An 18,688-nucleotide genomic window follows, 5' to 3' on the forward strand; every position below is an offset into this window, starting at 1 on the left:
CCTCAAGGGGTACCTTGAGCAGTTTGTGACTCTCAATCCAGTTTAACTAGTGACTATTTGTATGGGTGGCAGCCTTCCCACTGCCCAGCATGTAAGATTCATTCTTCCTACTGAACACTACACTTATGTACTGTGAGTTAAAAATTAAATAATTATAAGAGGGGTTCCCCAAAGTTATTTCAAGGCGTTCCCCCAGGTTAAAAAAAAAAGCTGAGCCACAGTGCTATATAATGGTAGAGTGACTTAGCAGGTAAAATGTAATGATTATGACCACATATTTTTTTCATGCACAATTTGTCAGAAACACCTATAAATGATAAAACAAACATAACCAAAAATTATTTTCATAGTTTCACCTAAATGGTAGTGTTGCAAAGACATCTATTTGCATGTTACAGGTAAACGTACTTTCCCACTGCACTGGATGAAGTAAAGTATTTAAGGACAATCTTTTTATTGTTTTGAATAAAGCAGCAAAGGTTGGATCCTCTGTCAAGTTTCTATGGATAATTGTATTTCCAAGTGGGGAAATTCACCCCACTATTTAACAAAAAATGATCGGTAATCAAGCAATTTAATGCTGTCAGCACATGTGGCGAGCGGAGTAGGGGTGAGCAGAATATTCTTCAAAAGTGACACCAGATCCTAGGATAACTCTCTGAGATAGTAGTGCAACAAAAAGATTTGTTGTCATTTCCTTGTGCAACTCTAGAGGAGGAAGTGAAATCTTTCTAATGGACACAGGCAGCAAAGATAACCTGAGAGATCGGGGAAGGGACAAAAGCACAATCTGAAAAATACATTTTCCACTGCAAATTATTTTCTCATAGTCTTGCTTGACTTAAGCACTCGTAAAGCAAACCTACCAGCAACAAATTTACTTTACATAAGAGAGTAGACAACCCTTTTATAAAAGGAAAAAAATCTTTTTTTTTTTTTTTTAAGAACAAAAGCTTATCTCACGCTTGCCCAGTGCAATATCAAGTGACGATCAAGTGAGTTACGGTGAGATCGAGTTATGTTCAGTAGGTAAGTAGGATTTTTTCATTTTAAGTTTAGTTCCACTAAGTGGTCTGCAGATATTTTTGGTTCTCTCATCTCTTGGATGACAGACCTGCAACTATCTCATAAGCTATGCCTACAGACGTCTTTATGTCATGGCACCACCAAGCTAAAAAAAGTACCATCGTTGCAAAGGTACCATTACCCGGCATGTAATTTCCCCATATATCTTCAAAGGTACAAGGGACCTCTGTTACGATATTAGTTTTTAACTATGCTCTAATAAGACTGGCCAGTCTGTATGGGTTTGCCCTGTAGCTATCTTGGTATATAAAGATACAGCCACTGAAACAAGAAGCATTCAACAAAGCAGGACATCCATTAAAGGCCAGAACAAAAATATTATTAGTTTGGCAAGAGGCTTGTAGATTCCACTCTCCATTCTTGAGGTAAGACTATATTTAGAGGAAAGATCTTTAAAGCTTATCTATGGTCACATATCTTTAGTAAACCAGCGCATGAAAGCAAATGTAGGTAGGTAACCTCAGCTAACACAGAGTGTACCATTATGCACATATCAACTATATTATGTAGTTTTCGTAATTTCCCCTCCCCTGTTTTGCAATCAAATACAGATTTTTTAAGAACACATTTATTTAATGTTTGTGTTTATGATAACAATACTGTTAATAACTGTTAATATTGTAAGTCCTGTCTCTGTTTTTGTTGTGTTTGCATTCCACTAACATTAGGTCTACATGAATAACCAGAAACGAAGGAAATGTAAACCACAAATGGATAGAAAAGTACAGTAGTCAGTAGTAAGTAGTCAGTACAGAGTCACTTAACAGTTATGGCGGATCATTGTTGGGTTTTCTGTAATGCAAAGGTCAATGTTAGAGGGATGCGTCATCAACAGAATGATGTGATGAGATTTTACATTATAAAAAAAAAAACAACAATTTTTTGTCACTAGAATCCACCGTGGTTTCTAAATATGTTAACACTAGCTGGAAAATATTAGGTACATGTAAGCAGATTTGATTTAGTAACGTAACTGTGGAAAAAACCTCAGCAAACAGTACAATCTTTATTTATTTATCTGCACCACAAAGAACAAACCTCACTGGTTGCAGTGAAACATCATAGACTGAGAATGTTTCCAGTTTTTATATACCAGTTCAGGTATAAAGTAAACTCCATGTAAGCAGATAGGTACACTTACTTTGTAAAGTCATTCTGACAGGCCAACAGCTCCAGTAGGAAAAGTACACAAGGAGGTTGGAAGAAATTGGGTTGTCCCAGAGTGTCCAGACACTCCTGGATTAACCTAAGTACTTTCAGAATGCACTCAGCCTGAGCTTTCTTTAAGGACAGGACCTGCAAAACACTTGAACAACAAGACACATTTTAATGTTATTGTAACAAACCATACTCTAAAAACACCAGGATCTAAAAGCACAACTTTTTAAAAGATGCCTGCAACTGACAAGGCTTTTGTTTAGATAATGACTTTAATTGTATCCAACTTTTTAATTCCTCAATAAACTGTTCACTAAAGGCTCAAAACACCCACATTAATTTCGTTTTTGAATATTGCTGGTGCATCCATATTTAGGATTCTTTCTTATGAAAGGATAATTAGGAGTCCATTTATACTGATGAGTGATCTGCTTTGATCATCTTGTAATAGCGTTGTTCATAATACCTCCTTGTAAAAGCATTAAAGTCTAAAAATAGTAGCTGACAAGAAAAGTTTTCAGTCTTTACCTTTCATGGGAAATCGCTGGATCCTTTACAAAATCTAAGATACTCTTCAAAATAGGATATTTTTCCTTAACTGTAGGCAGCATCTTTGCCTCTTCCATAGAGCGGAATGAAAGCAATCTTAGTCTTGCTCGACTAAATGGGGCCTTTCGAGTTGGAGTAGGAGGAGGAGAGGAAGGCTCTTCTGTCTTTTTTGTTTGCGATCCTACTGGTGTCTCATACTTGAAGAGTTCTGATTCCTTCTTTTTCAAAGGGTCAGGATCAGGCACTTGACATTTAGCTGTTATATTCGGATGTGAAGTTTCAGGGGAGGCATTAACAGGCGAGGCACTTGAAGCTTGAAAATCTGCTTCTACAATGGAACTCTTTCTACGAGTATCTGATACTTCATTTTCCTCTGTAGAAATCCATCTTTCTAATGTCAACTTTGATGTAGTAGGTAAAAATCTTAGCAGCAGAAGACATTTCTCTATGCACTGTTTTGCTGTAAATTAATTAAAATATTGTTGTAAGTTAAATAAAAAACACAAAATTGAGATTTTGGGTAAAAATAATATCTGCCAAGCACTTTAAAACCCTTTTAAAAGACTACATTGAAGGACACAGGATGTCATAACTTTGGGTTAAATTGCTGCCTACAGAAGGATTGGACACTGGCAAGCTGTTTACCAAACCAACATAATTCATCCTAAAATCAGCATGTTTCAGTGTTGTAGTAAAGGCAATACAAAGAACAAAGAGGGAGGGGTCAGTGTCCTTCAATGGTGTCCAAGAAAAGGATCTTTACAGAAAATACAAAAATCATTTTTCATCTATTAGGGATGCAGGAAGTCTTGTTTTTTTGTGACCTCCAGTAAAGGTGAGACACCCACAAAAGCAAACAAACACTAAATAGCATAGCATAAAAAAAAATTATTGGAGACTGCCTAGCGTTTTGAAGGTGTCAAAGGACCAAGGCTGCAACATCCACAGATGAAACACAAGATCAGGTGAAAATCTAGCAGTGGACCATAGCTTGATGCCTAAAAGACCAAGTACCAGACCACAGATCGAGTGGCCTATACCCAGACAGGTAAAAAGTGGAACCTGGTCCCTAAACTATATGCTCCAGCCACTCCTGTCCCATTTGTACAGTCTTTCTCTTATTGGGGAAACAGTCCTTTAGGTCCTGGCTTGGAGGATCAACAAGAAATGACAAGACATTGTTTCAAGGCAAGGGTAAATCCTGTGACATAAGCAGACACTATGTGTGGAAATATTTTGCCTAAACTCCAATCTAGTAACAGCTAGAATTTTCACATTTCTCAAAAACAATTGATAGTGAATCCCCTCAGTATGAAGTTATCCTAAATGTTATTTGCCAGTGTTGAACAGAGGGGGAGGCTGGGGACAGCACTAAAACGTATAGCTTTTTTTTATTTTTTATTTTAGGATGGGTAAGCGGTATATTTAATAAATAAATTCCTATTCCACTATTTTTTTTGACTAATACAGTAATTTTAAAATATGGAGTTTAGCAACACATGGAATGCTCTAGGGATGTAAAATAGGCAACTGTATGATTTGCTAGGGATGCACCTTACATACTTGAAAAGTTTCTATAGGCAGAAAAGAGGTTGCCTTATCTTGAAATATTCTATGCAAACCTGCAAGCAGTATTGCTTTTGAAATGCTTACCCAACATGTCTGGATTAATTTCTGTTCCATCAATCACAAGCTTATCATTTCCACTTGTATGCAAAGACTTCTGCTTCATTTCAAGCTGCAGGTGACAAAATACAAGATTAGTTTGAAATGATTAGTATATTAATAGAGTATATTAATGCTAAATAAAGGTATTTTAAAACCTAAACAATAACACAAAATTCTTACCATCCATATTCTAATGCCATCAGCCAAAGCATATACCTGAGAAAACTCCTCACATAAAGCAAGATTTCCACCTGTGAGCACTGTAGAGAGAAGAACACTTTAAGTTTTGGATCGAGTGGGAATAGAACCTGGCAAGTTTTTTACATCTATCCTAAAGGCTAAAGGTCCTGGCCAAGTAGAGACATTCTCCTTTTAAGTATTGTTCCAGTGACAACAACATTTATATGAACTTGTAACTAGACAGAACACACACATGGAGGACCTGAAATGAAGCCTTTCCCTCAAATTCTGAGACAGAATCGGAGTAAGATAAAAGATAATTCCCAAAAAGCACACTTGCATAGAATACATATTTTAAAGTTACTGCCCAAATAACCCCAAACCATAACTTTTCTACTACTATGTGTAAATGAATAACAAAAAACACAGACATTCTGGAAGTATGCTTTTAGGCTAAGTTTGCTTGACCTGGCCAGTCCTTAACAAATCAGCAATTGTTTGAAAGCTTCACCACCTGCAGATTATTTCTTTACAATGGAATATTTGCTGATCTTTGGTGAATCCCTAGAAAGACAGAGGCATCAACCACCTACTTTTTGGGGGCCTTTGAGAGCTCCTACGTTGCTGTCATTCCCCTTTAATAATTGTTAACAACATAGATTTTTTGCCCAAACTGGAGTTGGAAATTAAGGATTTATTACTGTACTCAGAATTACTGCCCATAGTAAGGTAAGGTTTTAATGTAATAAACTTGTTAGACTTGAATTCAGTAAATTATGAAAGAACAATAAATGAAGAAGTATAGGTGTATCCTAATCTAATTAATCACAACGCCTAAATAAGAGAAAAACAAGGCAAAGTAAGATATTTATATTTCTTTTCACTAATCCTATTTCGTTCCCCTTTTTCTCCAGACAATCTCACAAAGTATAGCAATAGATTTCTTGAGACCATCATAAGACTACCTATTTTCTGTGTATAAAAATGTCATAAACCTACTTAGTATGTACTGGATAATGGATTACACCAGTCAGATCATCTCTTTATCAGTTTACATCCATACATCTGTCTGCAGTAGGTAGAAAACACATGCTTGTAGGGTTTACGCTGCCACGTGCAACCCAACCCTGTTCCTGAGTTTAATCATTTATGTTTTAGAAGAATGGAGCAGTCAGTGTCACACTTCCAAAACTACAGTGCCAATAGTAATATTAGATCAATATATTTTATTGCAAGGTAAGTTCTGGGAGTTCAGTTCTTTCAAAGTTCCTGTCACTGTCTGTGCAACTGCCTACACAACTGTTTACTCAATGCACAGGACCGTTGGCAGCAGGAAAGAAGTGCTCTTGCTCCTCACTGTTTTATACTTTCTTTTGCCTCCACCAGCCTAGTCCATTTACTGCTGATGAATGTATGTACAGTGGTACATGCCTCACAGTTTTGAAGCGATTTCTAAGAGCCCTTGGCTGTGTGGGCCTCCCTATGGGAGATAACAAGGGAGCATAAAACCCTATCATTATTGCAGGAGTGAGCTGGAATTAAATAGTAAGTAAATCAGTCTCAAAGTAATCAGTCTACTAAAAATGTCAGCAATGTACCACTGAAAGTACATGGTGGACAGGTCTATTTACCTTTAATTATTACGTCATATGTCATAGGCTGGGAGAGGCAAAGAGGGGTAAGGGATAGTAGGGAGCACAAATAAGTCTATCTTGCTGTCCTGGGGTCTACGATGGAGCAGGACAAGAAGGGAGCAGAAATACCCTTCTTGGGTATATGGAGTAAGTGGAAGGTGTTACCAAACATATAGAATGATACTTAGAGCCCATTCACATTCCCTTCCAAACAAGCTCCTGCTGTGAGAAAGTAGTAATAGATTGTAAGAAATGGTCTGCATGTTGTTTTATTCTTAAATAAAGGTAAGGAATGCCACACAAATTCAAATATAGGTACCGTGAAGTGCAAGTTAAGTGTCTATTTTGTATGTTTTTTAAAAAGAATGTGAAAATATGTTTCCAGTGAAAGGAAAAACTGTTCAAAAGGTATGATCTAGCTGTAACCCTTCAGCTTTTGTGAGCTGCAGTACTCCTAATATATGTCAAGCCCTAAATATAAGGTATTTTATTACAGAAAAATTACATCAGGGTCAGGCATGGACTGCCGAGTAGAAAATAACCATAAATTCCTATAAACCATATATTTCTATTTCACGTTTTTTCCTCAATTCTGAATTACCTACAAATATTAATGGTTTCAACCTTTTCACAGTAAAACAAGTAAACCAATAAAAGTTACAAAGTGAAATACCAGAAATTAAAAAACTGAAAACGTGACCTGGGGGTACCTGAACACCAAAGCTGAGAAACACACAAAAAACAATAATAATCAGGAATTTTAATTGTGACAATTACCGTATCTGTGTAATTTTCCAAATAACTGTGGTGTAAGGTATATGAGAACAGCAAAGGTACAGTTCACAGCTTGATCAACCGAAGAACCAGCCACTATATCATTCTTTGTCGGCTGTTTCTTTATCGCTTGCACCAGTCCTTTGAAAAGTTCAGAGTTAGGGCCACAGTAATCCTGGGTAGGATCTGAGTTTGCAAAGTCAAGCAGAAAGTTACGACAGTCATCTGCATGTGAGTTCTTAGTCTGGAAATAAAATGATAGTGTAAAAAAGCATTTACATAGTATTAGGTTCCAACTTAACACTAAGGTTTCAATATTTGTAGTTTTTAAAATTAAACCAATTTTTACTTTTACATTTAGTAATGTTTGTATTTAAAAACAAAGGAAGTATAAGGCTACAAGGATGATAAAGAAAGAAAAGCTCCCGTGCTAAACAGCAGTGTGTAGTGCATACTAAATGTCAAATGGAAGAACACTGAAAAAGCAAATGTCTTAAAACTGGGCAATTGTAACTGAGAATAAGGTTAAAAGAAATACAAAGACAGGTAATATTTAGTGAAATAATGGTGGATCCAGGCATATAAGCAGGGTAATGCATATACTTTTAAAACAAAAAAGTGACAAAAATGTTTCAGTCTGTCAGTAAGTGAGGACAACCATTAAATTACACCTATTGGATAAAAGCCAGGATACAATTCCTCCCACAGTCCTAACAGCAAAACTACAAAATTTAAACAAACAAAACCTATTTATGGACTGCAACAGGTGTAGAGTTCAAACAACCATATGTTACCACTCAAAGTCTTTAACAAACCACTAGTAATAACTTTATGGGGGTTAATAAAATTATATGGTATTTCAAATGTAGGAGACAACAGGCACTTTATTTGTAACATGGTTGGTTGATCTCTACCCCTGCTATGGCACATAAATAGGTTTGTTTGACTTCAGAGATCAGCATAATTTTCTTTTATGCTTCCCCTGTCCTTACTGGAGTTGAATGTTCACTTTCCAGATATTAATTTCATCTGTAATCTAGGAAAACAAAATGCCAGAAAAAGCCAAGGGAGGTAAAAAAGTATTTACCTGTTCCTCACTGACAGAGAGTTAGCAGGACTTTAGAATCCAACTTGCTGGATTCCAGCAAAAACCAACAAGGAGTTATAATGCAGCCATACAATGTACACAGAGGTATCATATCAAATACACTTAAAAAAATAGTTTAATTTCTCCTACCTACTGTGTACTATGCCGCCCCTTTACCTGAAGAATGTAAGGTTAAAAAGAATTTAGGCGGCTTCTCCTCCTATGCCATAACTTGCTGTTGTGATAATGTAATTAGGCTTGTCATTTGCAACCCCTATTTATTGTACAGTGCTCTTGATGCTGTATGAATAAAAATAATACTTGCTAACCACTTGTAAAATGCAATTTTAAAACAACTCCTTTCCATATTTAGTTTTAGACAACAATCTACAGCAACCTAGGTTGCCAGGAAAACAGAAAAAGGGAGGAGAAAAGTACCATTGCTACATCATGGAAAGTGCTGGCATAGGACAGCCTGAATGGTGAGTAATTTATCATTAATTACTACTCCTCCTTGCATGTCAAACAAATCCCTAAAAACTCGATGCATATCTGAAAACTGTCAGGGGAAAAAATTGCTTGATACCTCTGTGCATCCTTCTTTTTGTGTTATCGAGTCAATATCTGTGTACATCTGATGTCTGAACACAGGTTTCCACAATGGAGAACTAACAACAGATGAGACCTTTGCAGGTGGTATTTCAGCGATAGATCCCAGTTCTAGAGTAAACAGATATTATGTTAACAATATATGCAAAAGCAAAAAAAAAAAAAGGAAGTAAACACATAAAGCCCCAGTTCACAAAAGCCTAACCTGTGATTTTTTTTTAAGTTATATTGATAATGATATTTTCAATTACTAAAATGTTTTATTGCCCAGATCTGATTAATTTACACAAGTTTTCTGACATTTTGAATGAAAGGCTCAGTTTAAAGAGATGATTGTACATTTTTGCTTCTAAATAGATTAATTAATAGGTTTGGGACAAAATTATTTTCTATTATCTAACAAAAAAAAAACCTAAAAAATAACTTATTGATACAGTGTTTGATTAATAAAAAACACTGTCCAATCCTTAATGGATGAGAAAGCAACTAGCACCCTCAAGAGATGAGAAAGAGCAACCTCCATAATTTTTAAAGACCAATCTGTGAGAAATGTAGACTCCTAGCAGAATCATTGTGCTTCCCTTAAATTGTGCATGCAACAGAATAGACAAAAAGAAAAAAACCTACCGCATGTGGATTTCATGGCCATTGACCTTGATGCTAGACGACCCAATAAACGTGCAACAAGTAGCTGTAAATCTGAGCTCCAAGAGAGGGCAATGTCTGGTAGTCCGAATGCTGTCACAGTAAACTTAAACCCCCATTCATTGTTACTTCCATCTGAGAAGAACAAGAATTGAAGTTGTGGCCCAGCCTTAAAGGTTACTTTCTGCAGAAAAATAAAATAATTGTGGATGGATGAAATACCATTAGTAAACGCCAATTAAACTGTATGACTTATGGTGTTTGCAAAACTGAAATACAGAGACAAAAGTATATGGAATATTACAGAAACATGTTGCCTAGATGGCATGAAGTACAGCCTCAGTTGTCCTTATTAACAGCTACATAGGCATTGGATTGAAAGCACTCTGCGCTTTTGCAGGAGTCTCTAATCAGATACACGGCTATATTACACATAAGTTTGCCACTCTCAGCTTTGTGTCTCCAGAAAGTAGGCACAGTGGACTCACTAAACTACATTTCTTTTTCTCTTTTCTTTACCTTTTATTTTGTATTCCAGTTTAGTGGTCCGTAGGTCCAAAAAGGTTGGCGACCACTGCTCTAAACAATGTCACTAAGGATTTAAATGCCAGTAGCTTGTTCTTCAGAAGCCAGCCCTACATAGCCCATTGCTACTGGGTTAGTAAAACTGACTGTGCTGCTGAAACACTCCCACTGTGAGAGGAAGTATCTGAGGGACAACCCTTCTGGGTTAGCTGTAGTTTATCTCAGTTTGATAATTAGGTTCAGTTCTTCTGTCCTTAAGAAGTCATGGTCTTTAGTTATAACGACATAGTTTATTATTTTGCAGGTGACCAACGATTTTTAGGGACCGAAAACTTAGTGAAAAGACTTATGAAAACTTAGTCTAGCAGACATATATTCTCCTTTGGCACTATAACAGTATAAAATAATTTTCAGCTATCATAATTGCCCTTTTCAAAGACTCACCTTTGGCCACTTATCAGTACCAACTTTGTGGTCGTACCGTACTTTACCACCCCTGGCATCTGTAAACTCCAAATAATCATACCTGAGAAAGAATATGTATCTTGAATTATCACAAAGATAATAAAACAGACGTTTCCAATAGCAGACTACAGAGGATTTGTACCTTTTTTCTGTTTCACATTTTTCATCAAATTCCACCTCAAAGTATGTTGCCCCTGGGCAAAGAAAGACTGTGGTATCACAACAGTTGTTTTCATAATTGTGTGGCGATTCCATATTCCAGGTCTGCAGAACCACTGGCTGTTGAACCTGGTTCCAACTTTCCATTTCTACCTATTGAAGAATGAAAAACATGCTTGAATTGCAAAGTGTGTTTCACCCATCCTTTTTAAAATATCATGATGGGTTTGTGTTTTCCACACATAATTTACCTATTAAAGACCAGCTCCATGTAAATAATTATATTACTATGAGTTCATACCTGTGATGCGTTAAGACAGCTCACTTATTTTAAATAGGCTGCTTAGATGCTTCACTGTAGCCTAAAAAGCACCAGATCTTTGTGTTCCCCAAAATAGTTTGATACGTGATTGGACCCATTTTACCTCATACTATACCCTGACAAATTTAATAGTAAGTTAGAAAAAAATAGGAGGCCCTTTGAGGGGCTAAATACATGTACAATGCTCTTCTTTACCATTCCCTCAGGGCCTAGGCTCAGTCAATTACAATCAATGGACATGTAAAGGTATCCAAAGTATTTGAAAACTCTTGGAGTTAGTTATAGTTATGGCAGAAAGCATAAACACAGGTTTGTTGTCTTTGTGTGTTGAAGTGCCATCAAAATAAATTCCACTGCAAAGCATTAAACATATGCATTGTGTGGTGCCACACATTTGCAAAATGCAATATTTGCTTACTGTATATACATGCTCCTACCTTGGTGTGTTATTGAAGTTGGCTTTACTACATTACCTTATAGCAATTATGAATTTAAAAATTTGGTAATTAAAAAGCACAAACTTTTCAGGGCACATTTACACTCAACCACACTCTTTGTAATAAACTACCTTGTTTGCCCTTTCTGTAGGATCACCACAAAGTTTCTTCAACAGCTTGGTTAATTGGCTGAAACACTGAAGTAACGAGCAATGAGGAATATCAAGAGCAGCAAACTCTAGCATGTAGGTTATCTGTCAAAGCAAAACAGTATTTTAATATTATGTCAGCATATCAGTATAAATCAAATAAATGAAATTACAATTCATCTTACCAGCTGACGTGTTGCAATAGCAAACACAGAATCCCTCAACTTTTCAGTGATCTCTTTTCCACTACATTGACTCAGCAGACACTCCAGAATGTTTTTAGTGTTTGAAAGGAAAACATCAATATCTAAAATTACCAAAAAAAAAATACAATTCACAGTTTATAAATTTATGTACATAATGAACTCAATATAATGAATGCACACTATGAATACTGCTACTAAAATAATTAAAAGGACAAGACAATCCAGTGTTCTATTCAGGATAATTTTAAGCTAGGGCAGGCCTGAAAGTGAGGCTTTACTGAAAAAAAAACTGCAAGCAGACAAGTTGTTTGTTGTTTCTTCCAACACAATCATTTTAAAAGTGTCACATCGTTTAAAGTGGAACTAAAGTTCAAGAATAATTAATTGCAGGGTTGGTAGGTTCCTATCTGTTCACAATGAATGTAAGTATGACTCACCTCTGTCATGGGTACCAACATCCTCTTCTGGGTTCAGTTCTTGATGGGCATGCACAGCTCAGTGTACATCACAAAAGAACATTACAAACAGGCAGGTAAATTTGGTTTTATTGCAGAAGGGACATTGCCTGTCCCTTCTGCAATAAAAAAATCTGTCTGCTTGCAGTTTTTTTCTCACTTTAAGGCCCTGCCCTAGCTTAAAATTTACTTGTATCTAGATCACACACATAAATTCTGCACAAGATAAAAGAACTAAAACAAGCCCCCATTTAACTCCTATGTTGGGAACAAAGGAAAATGAAATTAACAATAAAAAATAAAATAAATAAAAACAGGCAATAAAAGCTTTGCTTTATTTAAAGAAAATATATTCTGGAAGGTAGCAGGTGATCCTAAACAGGTACGAACTCACTGAAGCCAGACTCATATACACATGTACAATGTCAGACACACACATAATATATATTCACATATACAGTGACAAATGAAGGTGACCTTTATGTGTGATCACATAATTGGGATTGGCTCCTAATCATTATTAGAGACTGACAAATTCTGGAAAGCTTTCACAAGAAACAAAGATGACTGATGGTTTATGGCAGTAGCAAAAGGCATTTATTTTTTATTTTTTTCTAAAACAATAAGCACTTACATTTAAGCAGTAATTTTCTTGCCATTAGCTGGGACACTTGGCTTTCATCTTTTAAATGACAAAAGCACCAAGAGAGTAGACTGCCTTGCACTGCCCAAAACAATGAATGGAGGATTGCACCACATTCTCCCTGAGCATCATGCAGAACCAGCATTTTACTCTACAACAAAAAAGACACAGAATTACCGATTATAAAATGTGTGTATATGTATGTGTGTATATATATATATATATATATATATATATATATATATATATATATATATACACACACACACCATACAATGTTTGCACAAATAGTGACAAAAAAATTACAATTCCCTAGTAAATACTAAAAGTTAAAATACAGTTACAATAAACATCACAGCAGTTAAAAACAGCAATATAAACTTGAAACTGTTGGAAAATTAGGACTATTGTACTTTTGTTTTGTACTGTAAAATAATTTTTTGGAGGTAGATAAAGTCTTTTACATATCAGTTATACTATATACTAAACTTGTAGATCATACACACTGAGAGATGGAGTCACAACAGCATCCACTGCATTGGCTAGAGGATTTATGTAACTGAAGACAAACCTAACCAGTTTGCTGTTGAAGATAAGGGGATCCCTTTTCTATTATTCCCCATCAGCAAAACAGGTCCTTAACACTTGCAAGTGCAGAGATAGCTTCCCCTGGGTCCAGGTTGCACCAGCTAAAAAAATAAGCCTGTCAACTGTCTACTTCAATATACACAGATGACACAAAGGGACGTGATGTTCAGCCCAGGACAGAATCTAACTAACTTCTACTTCTCTTGCCAGAGCAAAATCTTTTGTTTCTCCTAGATGGTTGATATATGCCCCTGCAAGTGGATTGTCAGATTAAGTCAGGACACTTCCAGAAGGGATGTTCAGTGCTGAAGAAAAAGCCAAATCAACTGAATTCCAAAATGTTTATTAGGAGACTCCTCTGACAACCCTGGTCCACCGAAATGACAGAGCACCCAGGACTCCTTCCCAGCTCCTCAGGCTGGCACCAGCTGTGTGAATCTAACAAAATACAGGTAAAAATCCAGAGCTGGTTTCTTAAACCACCAAGCCAGGGGCAGCCTGGTTCCTAAAATCAAATGAATCTGTCTGTCCAAACATGTGACAGTTGTCCCACAGAATTAGGATGTTGTGTTTGTACAATGTGGATTGAATGGCGACAAATTAAACAGCTTTTAAGATGTCTACGGTTACACCCTGGACATGCAAATGTGGAGCTTTGAAAATAACCCAAAAATCTTAGTTTGGAGTTTGGTTCCAGCAAATAAGTCCTTGAGGATTTTTAAAGATTATTCAGAACCCAAACAAATCTCTGACCTGTCAGAGCGACATTATTCAACAGTGCCTGTGCCGACTGTTTCTTCTACAGAAGGTTACCTAGGTTTCCCACAAGAGAATGCCACAGGAGTGCAACAAGTTAGTGCTGACGCAAATACCTAAAGAGAAGTAAACTGAGAAATGCCCAAAACAAAAAAAAAATCCACTTACCTTCAATCTCGCAGCGCAGTCGATCAGTTCGAAGATCTCTTACATCAGGTCCCGCGTTGTCCCAGCATCTATCTCCGAGCCCGCGTCCCGGGTACAGCCATCTTCGCCTCTTTTACTGAATTCTTCATCCCATGTCCCCCGACCCAGGCGCGAGATCGGGTGATGTAGGTTGAAAAAAAACTTGCCAATCTTACTGCGCATACGTGACAATAAGGGGTACAATAAGAAAGTTACCTCTCTAACAGCCATTTCAAGGAGCTTCTCCATGACTGAAAGAACTGGACTGATTTCAAAATCAGTGGGAATATCTGCATCTGGTAGAAATAAAAGTTCACTCGGGTCCTGTTCACTAAAACAAGAGAAAGGAAATTACTTATAGAGACAAATACATACATGCATAATTTTAAAAACATTGGGAACAAAGTAACACTGAATGTATTTTAAAATTTAAGAACAAGAAAAGTCCCTAAAGCATTTTATTTTGTTAAAAGCCCTTCCCTGGGGAAAAAAAAAATCTCATCCATCATCTGATTTGCCTAAATCAGTTGTCCAAGTGCCTTGCCAGCGCTGTTTCCAGGTGTAAGTAAGTGCAAATTTAAAGCTCCAGATGCACCTGAGAAAGCTGTTCCCCTACAAGCCCTTTGTGCTGATGTTTACTGCTGCATCAACCTCTGGGTCTTGAGAGAACCTTGCTGTTTGACAATTGATAGGAAATGTCTACCTCATGCAAGAGGAGGCTCTGTACTCAAGTGTCAGCCGACTAGCTTTAGGAGAGTAAAAAGTTACATCACAAGAGGCTGCATCTATCTAATACACATTACCAAAGACTGTCACCTCTTTCTGGAAAAGGAAACATAGTAAGGCTAAAGGATCTCACAAAAGAAATTGATGCACTAATAAATTATGAACTAATCCTAGCATTCATGTTAATGTACACAGAACTTCATTATTTTGTCTCAGTGAAGTGACTATAAAGATCACAGGAATACCATATAAAGTTGTTCTGCTTTCAGGTGTACAATCATGGATAACTATAAATCTAATCTATAATACTTGTTTTATAGTACATACAATTACTGAAGGGTGAAAAAAAATATTTCTCAACAAAGTAAACATATAATACTGCATATAAATAGATCATATTTATCACTTGCAGTTGATATAAACAGCTCTGTATGCACAGTAAAGGATCTGCAGCCGCCGGTCTACAGATAGATCTGACTAGCAGATTTGCTACTCTCTTTATACAAGCATATTTAATACACACAATTATATTTAAGATTTAATTAAAGCATGTAAAACATCAGTTCCTAAAGTTGCAAACAATAACTATTTTCTGGTATCTCTACAGTATATTAAAGTTGCCCAAGACTTTACTTGAGCCACAGCAAAGTGAAGTCTGCAGTCTGCACGGACAGGGAACTGCTGCATAAATAGAGCAGTTTAAGAAGATACTCCTGTCAAAGTACAGATATCTAACTGGCTGTCTATAAACACTCTTTATACACTATAGACTAGAAGAGATTTTACTATTCTATCCATTTCATTCATAAGCAAATGAAGATGATCCTTTTGACCTGCAGATGAATGAAAGAGTGTAGCGATATCACCTAATGTAAGCAGACAATGGTCAACAAAAAATAAATTGATTAAAATGTAAAATATAGGTTCTCACTTTAGATCCCGGAAGGTGTTTTTTTTTTAATTAATTTATTATTTTAATCACTTGTCTAATGTGAGCCATATCTTTGTTAACATATATTAGATATTTAGATATTTTGTGAAGCTTACCCACAATATTCCTAGCCAAATGTTTGTGCTTTTTCAGATGAGAAAAATGAACTATAGTTGGCTGAGTATGTTGAGAGAAACCCTTCTACAGTAGATTAATGAATGCTATACATAAAGTTTACCTGTGATGTAAAACAACCCCTAATTTAATGCTGAAAGCACAAGAATAAATATCTACATATTTATGTCTAAAATCAAATCTAACCTGAAATAAGTACACAATGACTGGAATGTGATGAGAACTGATTGCGGTTGCTTTTCTTCTGTGACCCTCTTCTATAAAACATAACAAAACAAAACAAAAAAAAACAGACAAGGTAAATTAAACATAATAATAATAATAATAATAATAATAATAAATATATATATATAAATATATATATATATATATATATATATATATATATCATCAACTTTAACTTAATTTTTCACAATTCATTTGGCAAAACAATGCAACATTTTATCCCTAGAATCTTTACATTGGTCAATAGTCTTCCATATGCACAGTTACTCACGCATAGTGGAAGGCCTGTAGTGCCTTATGCTATGTATTTCAAATTGAGGAAAGGTTCTGACCTACCTTGGGACTGAGCGATCCCGCATGGCTGACACTTGATTAGCTGCTCTGTCTCTCGCACCACAGCATGTGTTCCTAAAGAACCTGAATCTGCAGATTTGTCAAGTCGGCAATGAACGGTAAAGTTTTGCCCGTATTTATTCTCTATGGGGCTGCTGTGTCTAGAAGCAAGTAGTAGCCTCTTCCCCAAGGCAATGGTTCACAGAGAAAGCTGTAACCACACCAAATTGCCAGATTGAACATAGTCTAACTGTACCCAAGGAATATTCAGTGACTTGGTAAGGTCGCCTGTATCGATTTGACCTGTTTTATCTTCAACATAGAAGTTATACCAGGTTAATGACTCACTTGAACCTCGACCTTTCAAATACCCACTGAACCTTTATATAAAATCACTTGGAACTCTCTATTTTGCCAATATTGTGACTTTTAAAAATCACTGTGATGAGAAAGTGATGAGAAGAGGGGTCTCATACTAAATGCCATACTATATAAAAAAAATGCAACATTTTGTGGGTTTTTCTTTTCAGGGCAATTAGTTGAAATGATTTTACATTTGAACATAAATTAGTCTATCTTTGTTTATCAGTGTATGAAATAAAAAGGCAAACAAGCAAATAAAATATGTATTGACCCAAAAAATAAATGATAATTTGCTTTGTGACAAAAGCTTAAGGTAATCCATTTCAAATTTTGATTCACCTCTATTTACAAAAACAGCATATTAAACAGCATCCCAAAATTCAGATGAACAAAAAAAAGTTTCAACTCCAAAATGGAGTAATGTATACAGATAGCGAGACTTTTAAGGTACTACTACAAATCACTATAAAAATAATATACTACTACAAATCACTAAAAAAAATGATATATATTAAAATTTCATTTTTATTTACCAATTCTTAAAATCTAACACAAATACAAACATCAATACACAGGATTCAACATACTATATCGAGTATTTCTACTATCAATGTAAAATTAGTGATGATAATTATAATGTAAACTCCAAAACCCAAATTACAAGGTTGTATCGGGCACTAGGGCCCAAACTCAATGCGTTTCGCAGAACCTGTCTGATTCATCAGGAGTATTGTAACATGGGGTGGTAAAAGATAATTTTCTAATAGAAATGAATGTTAATTGAACAAAGTATTGGTGGCTCACATTACCCTGGACCAAGACTGGAATCACTTAGGCCACAGCAGCTTGTTATTTAAGGATAAAGGTTATGTTTTTACCCTTCATCAAAAATTCTCACATCCAAATCCATATCATATAAAGTTTGTATCGATTTTGCTACTTTTAGATGTCCAGATTGTGCCTCCCAACTTGCCGAGATTGCAAGAAACTCCTCCCCTCCACAAGAACAAAAAAAATTGAAATCCATACAAATAATGTACTTGCTGTAGAAAATAAAATTAAACATATTCATACCATTAGGAAGAACAGGTGGTCACGTCTAGCCATGCGATCAGGAAAAAAAATAGCAGCTCCATTCAGTAAAGTGTTTGTAATTTCTTCTTTCAGTGCTTTTGAATACAAAGTTGATGTATCCATATTGTCCATTGCTGAAATTATACAATACAAATCAAGTACATATAGTGCACATCTAGGGGAACTTTTTTCTGTTCATAGGTTTCCATGAAATCTTCAACCTTGTTAACTCTAAACTTAATGCTGTTGATAGCCTAAGCCAGTAAAATACAATTATGAAGTGTGCTCTTAAAACTGGTCAAATTGCTCAGAATCGTTTGCTTTGTTTTGCTGCTATTTTCATCACAATGGACTACATAAATTATTAATCCTAGTTCAATATTAAAACCAAACGTCTGAGTACAGCTATTAAAATGTTGATTATAGGTTTTATTCCTGTCTAACAAACAAAAGTATTTATAGTACTGTGAATAAGGATATGTGCAGGTACATGGGACAATCCACTGTTGAAAAACATCTAAAGTCGATGGTAATACTACATGTAAAGAATAAATGACAAGTATAAGACAAAGAGCTTAAATATGGAAACCAAAGTGCTTAGTCATGTGAAAAAAATGGAT

At 35.8% G+C, this 18,688-nt stretch overlaps 1 protein-coding gene across 1 annotated transcript in view; it reads right to left on the minus strand.

The window, feature by feature from the left end:
• ZZEF1 (zinc finger ZZ-type and EF-hand domain containing 1) overlaps positions 1–18,688 on the minus strand; it is a 77,324-nt gene that overhangs the window by 36,474 nt on the left and 22,162 nt on the right. The window contains exons 16-30 of the mRNA XM_072415636.1: positions 18,069–18,202; positions 16,260–16,330; positions 14,498–14,612; positions 12,743–12,902; positions 11,633–11,754; positions 11,430–11,552; positions 10,523–10,692; positions 10,360–10,441; positions 9,373–9,574; positions 8,723–8,856; positions 7,053–7,293; positions 4,642–4,721; positions 4,447–4,531; positions 2,773–3,253; positions 2,228–2,392 (exon numbers count right to left, since the gene is read on the minus strand). Coding sequence (XP_072271737.1) covers positions 2,228–2,392; positions 2,773–3,253; positions 4,447–4,531; positions 4,642–4,721; positions 7,053–7,293; positions 8,723–8,856; positions 9,373–9,574; positions 10,360–10,441; positions 10,523–10,692; positions 11,430–11,552; positions 11,633–11,754; positions 12,743–12,902; positions 14,498–14,612; positions 16,260–16,330; positions 18,069–18,202 — 2,365 coding nt within the window. The remainder of the gene's footprint in view (positions 1–2,227; positions 2,393–2,772; positions 3,254–4,446; positions 4,532–4,641; positions 4,722–7,052; positions 7,294–8,722; positions 8,857–9,372; positions 9,575–10,359; positions 10,442–10,522; positions 10,693–11,429; positions 11,553–11,632; positions 11,755–12,742; positions 12,903–14,497; positions 14,613–16,259; positions 16,331–18,068; positions 18,203–18,688) is intronic.

The sequence above is a fragment of the Pyxicephalus adspersus genome, chromosome 1 (genome assembly GCF_032062135.1).
Source record: "Pyxicephalus adspersus chromosome 1, UCB_Pads_2.0, whole genome shotgun sequence".
In the NCBI taxonomy this organism is placed as follows: domain Eukaryota; kingdom Metazoa; phylum Chordata; class Amphibia; order Anura; family Pyxicephalidae; genus Pyxicephalus; species Pyxicephalus adspersus.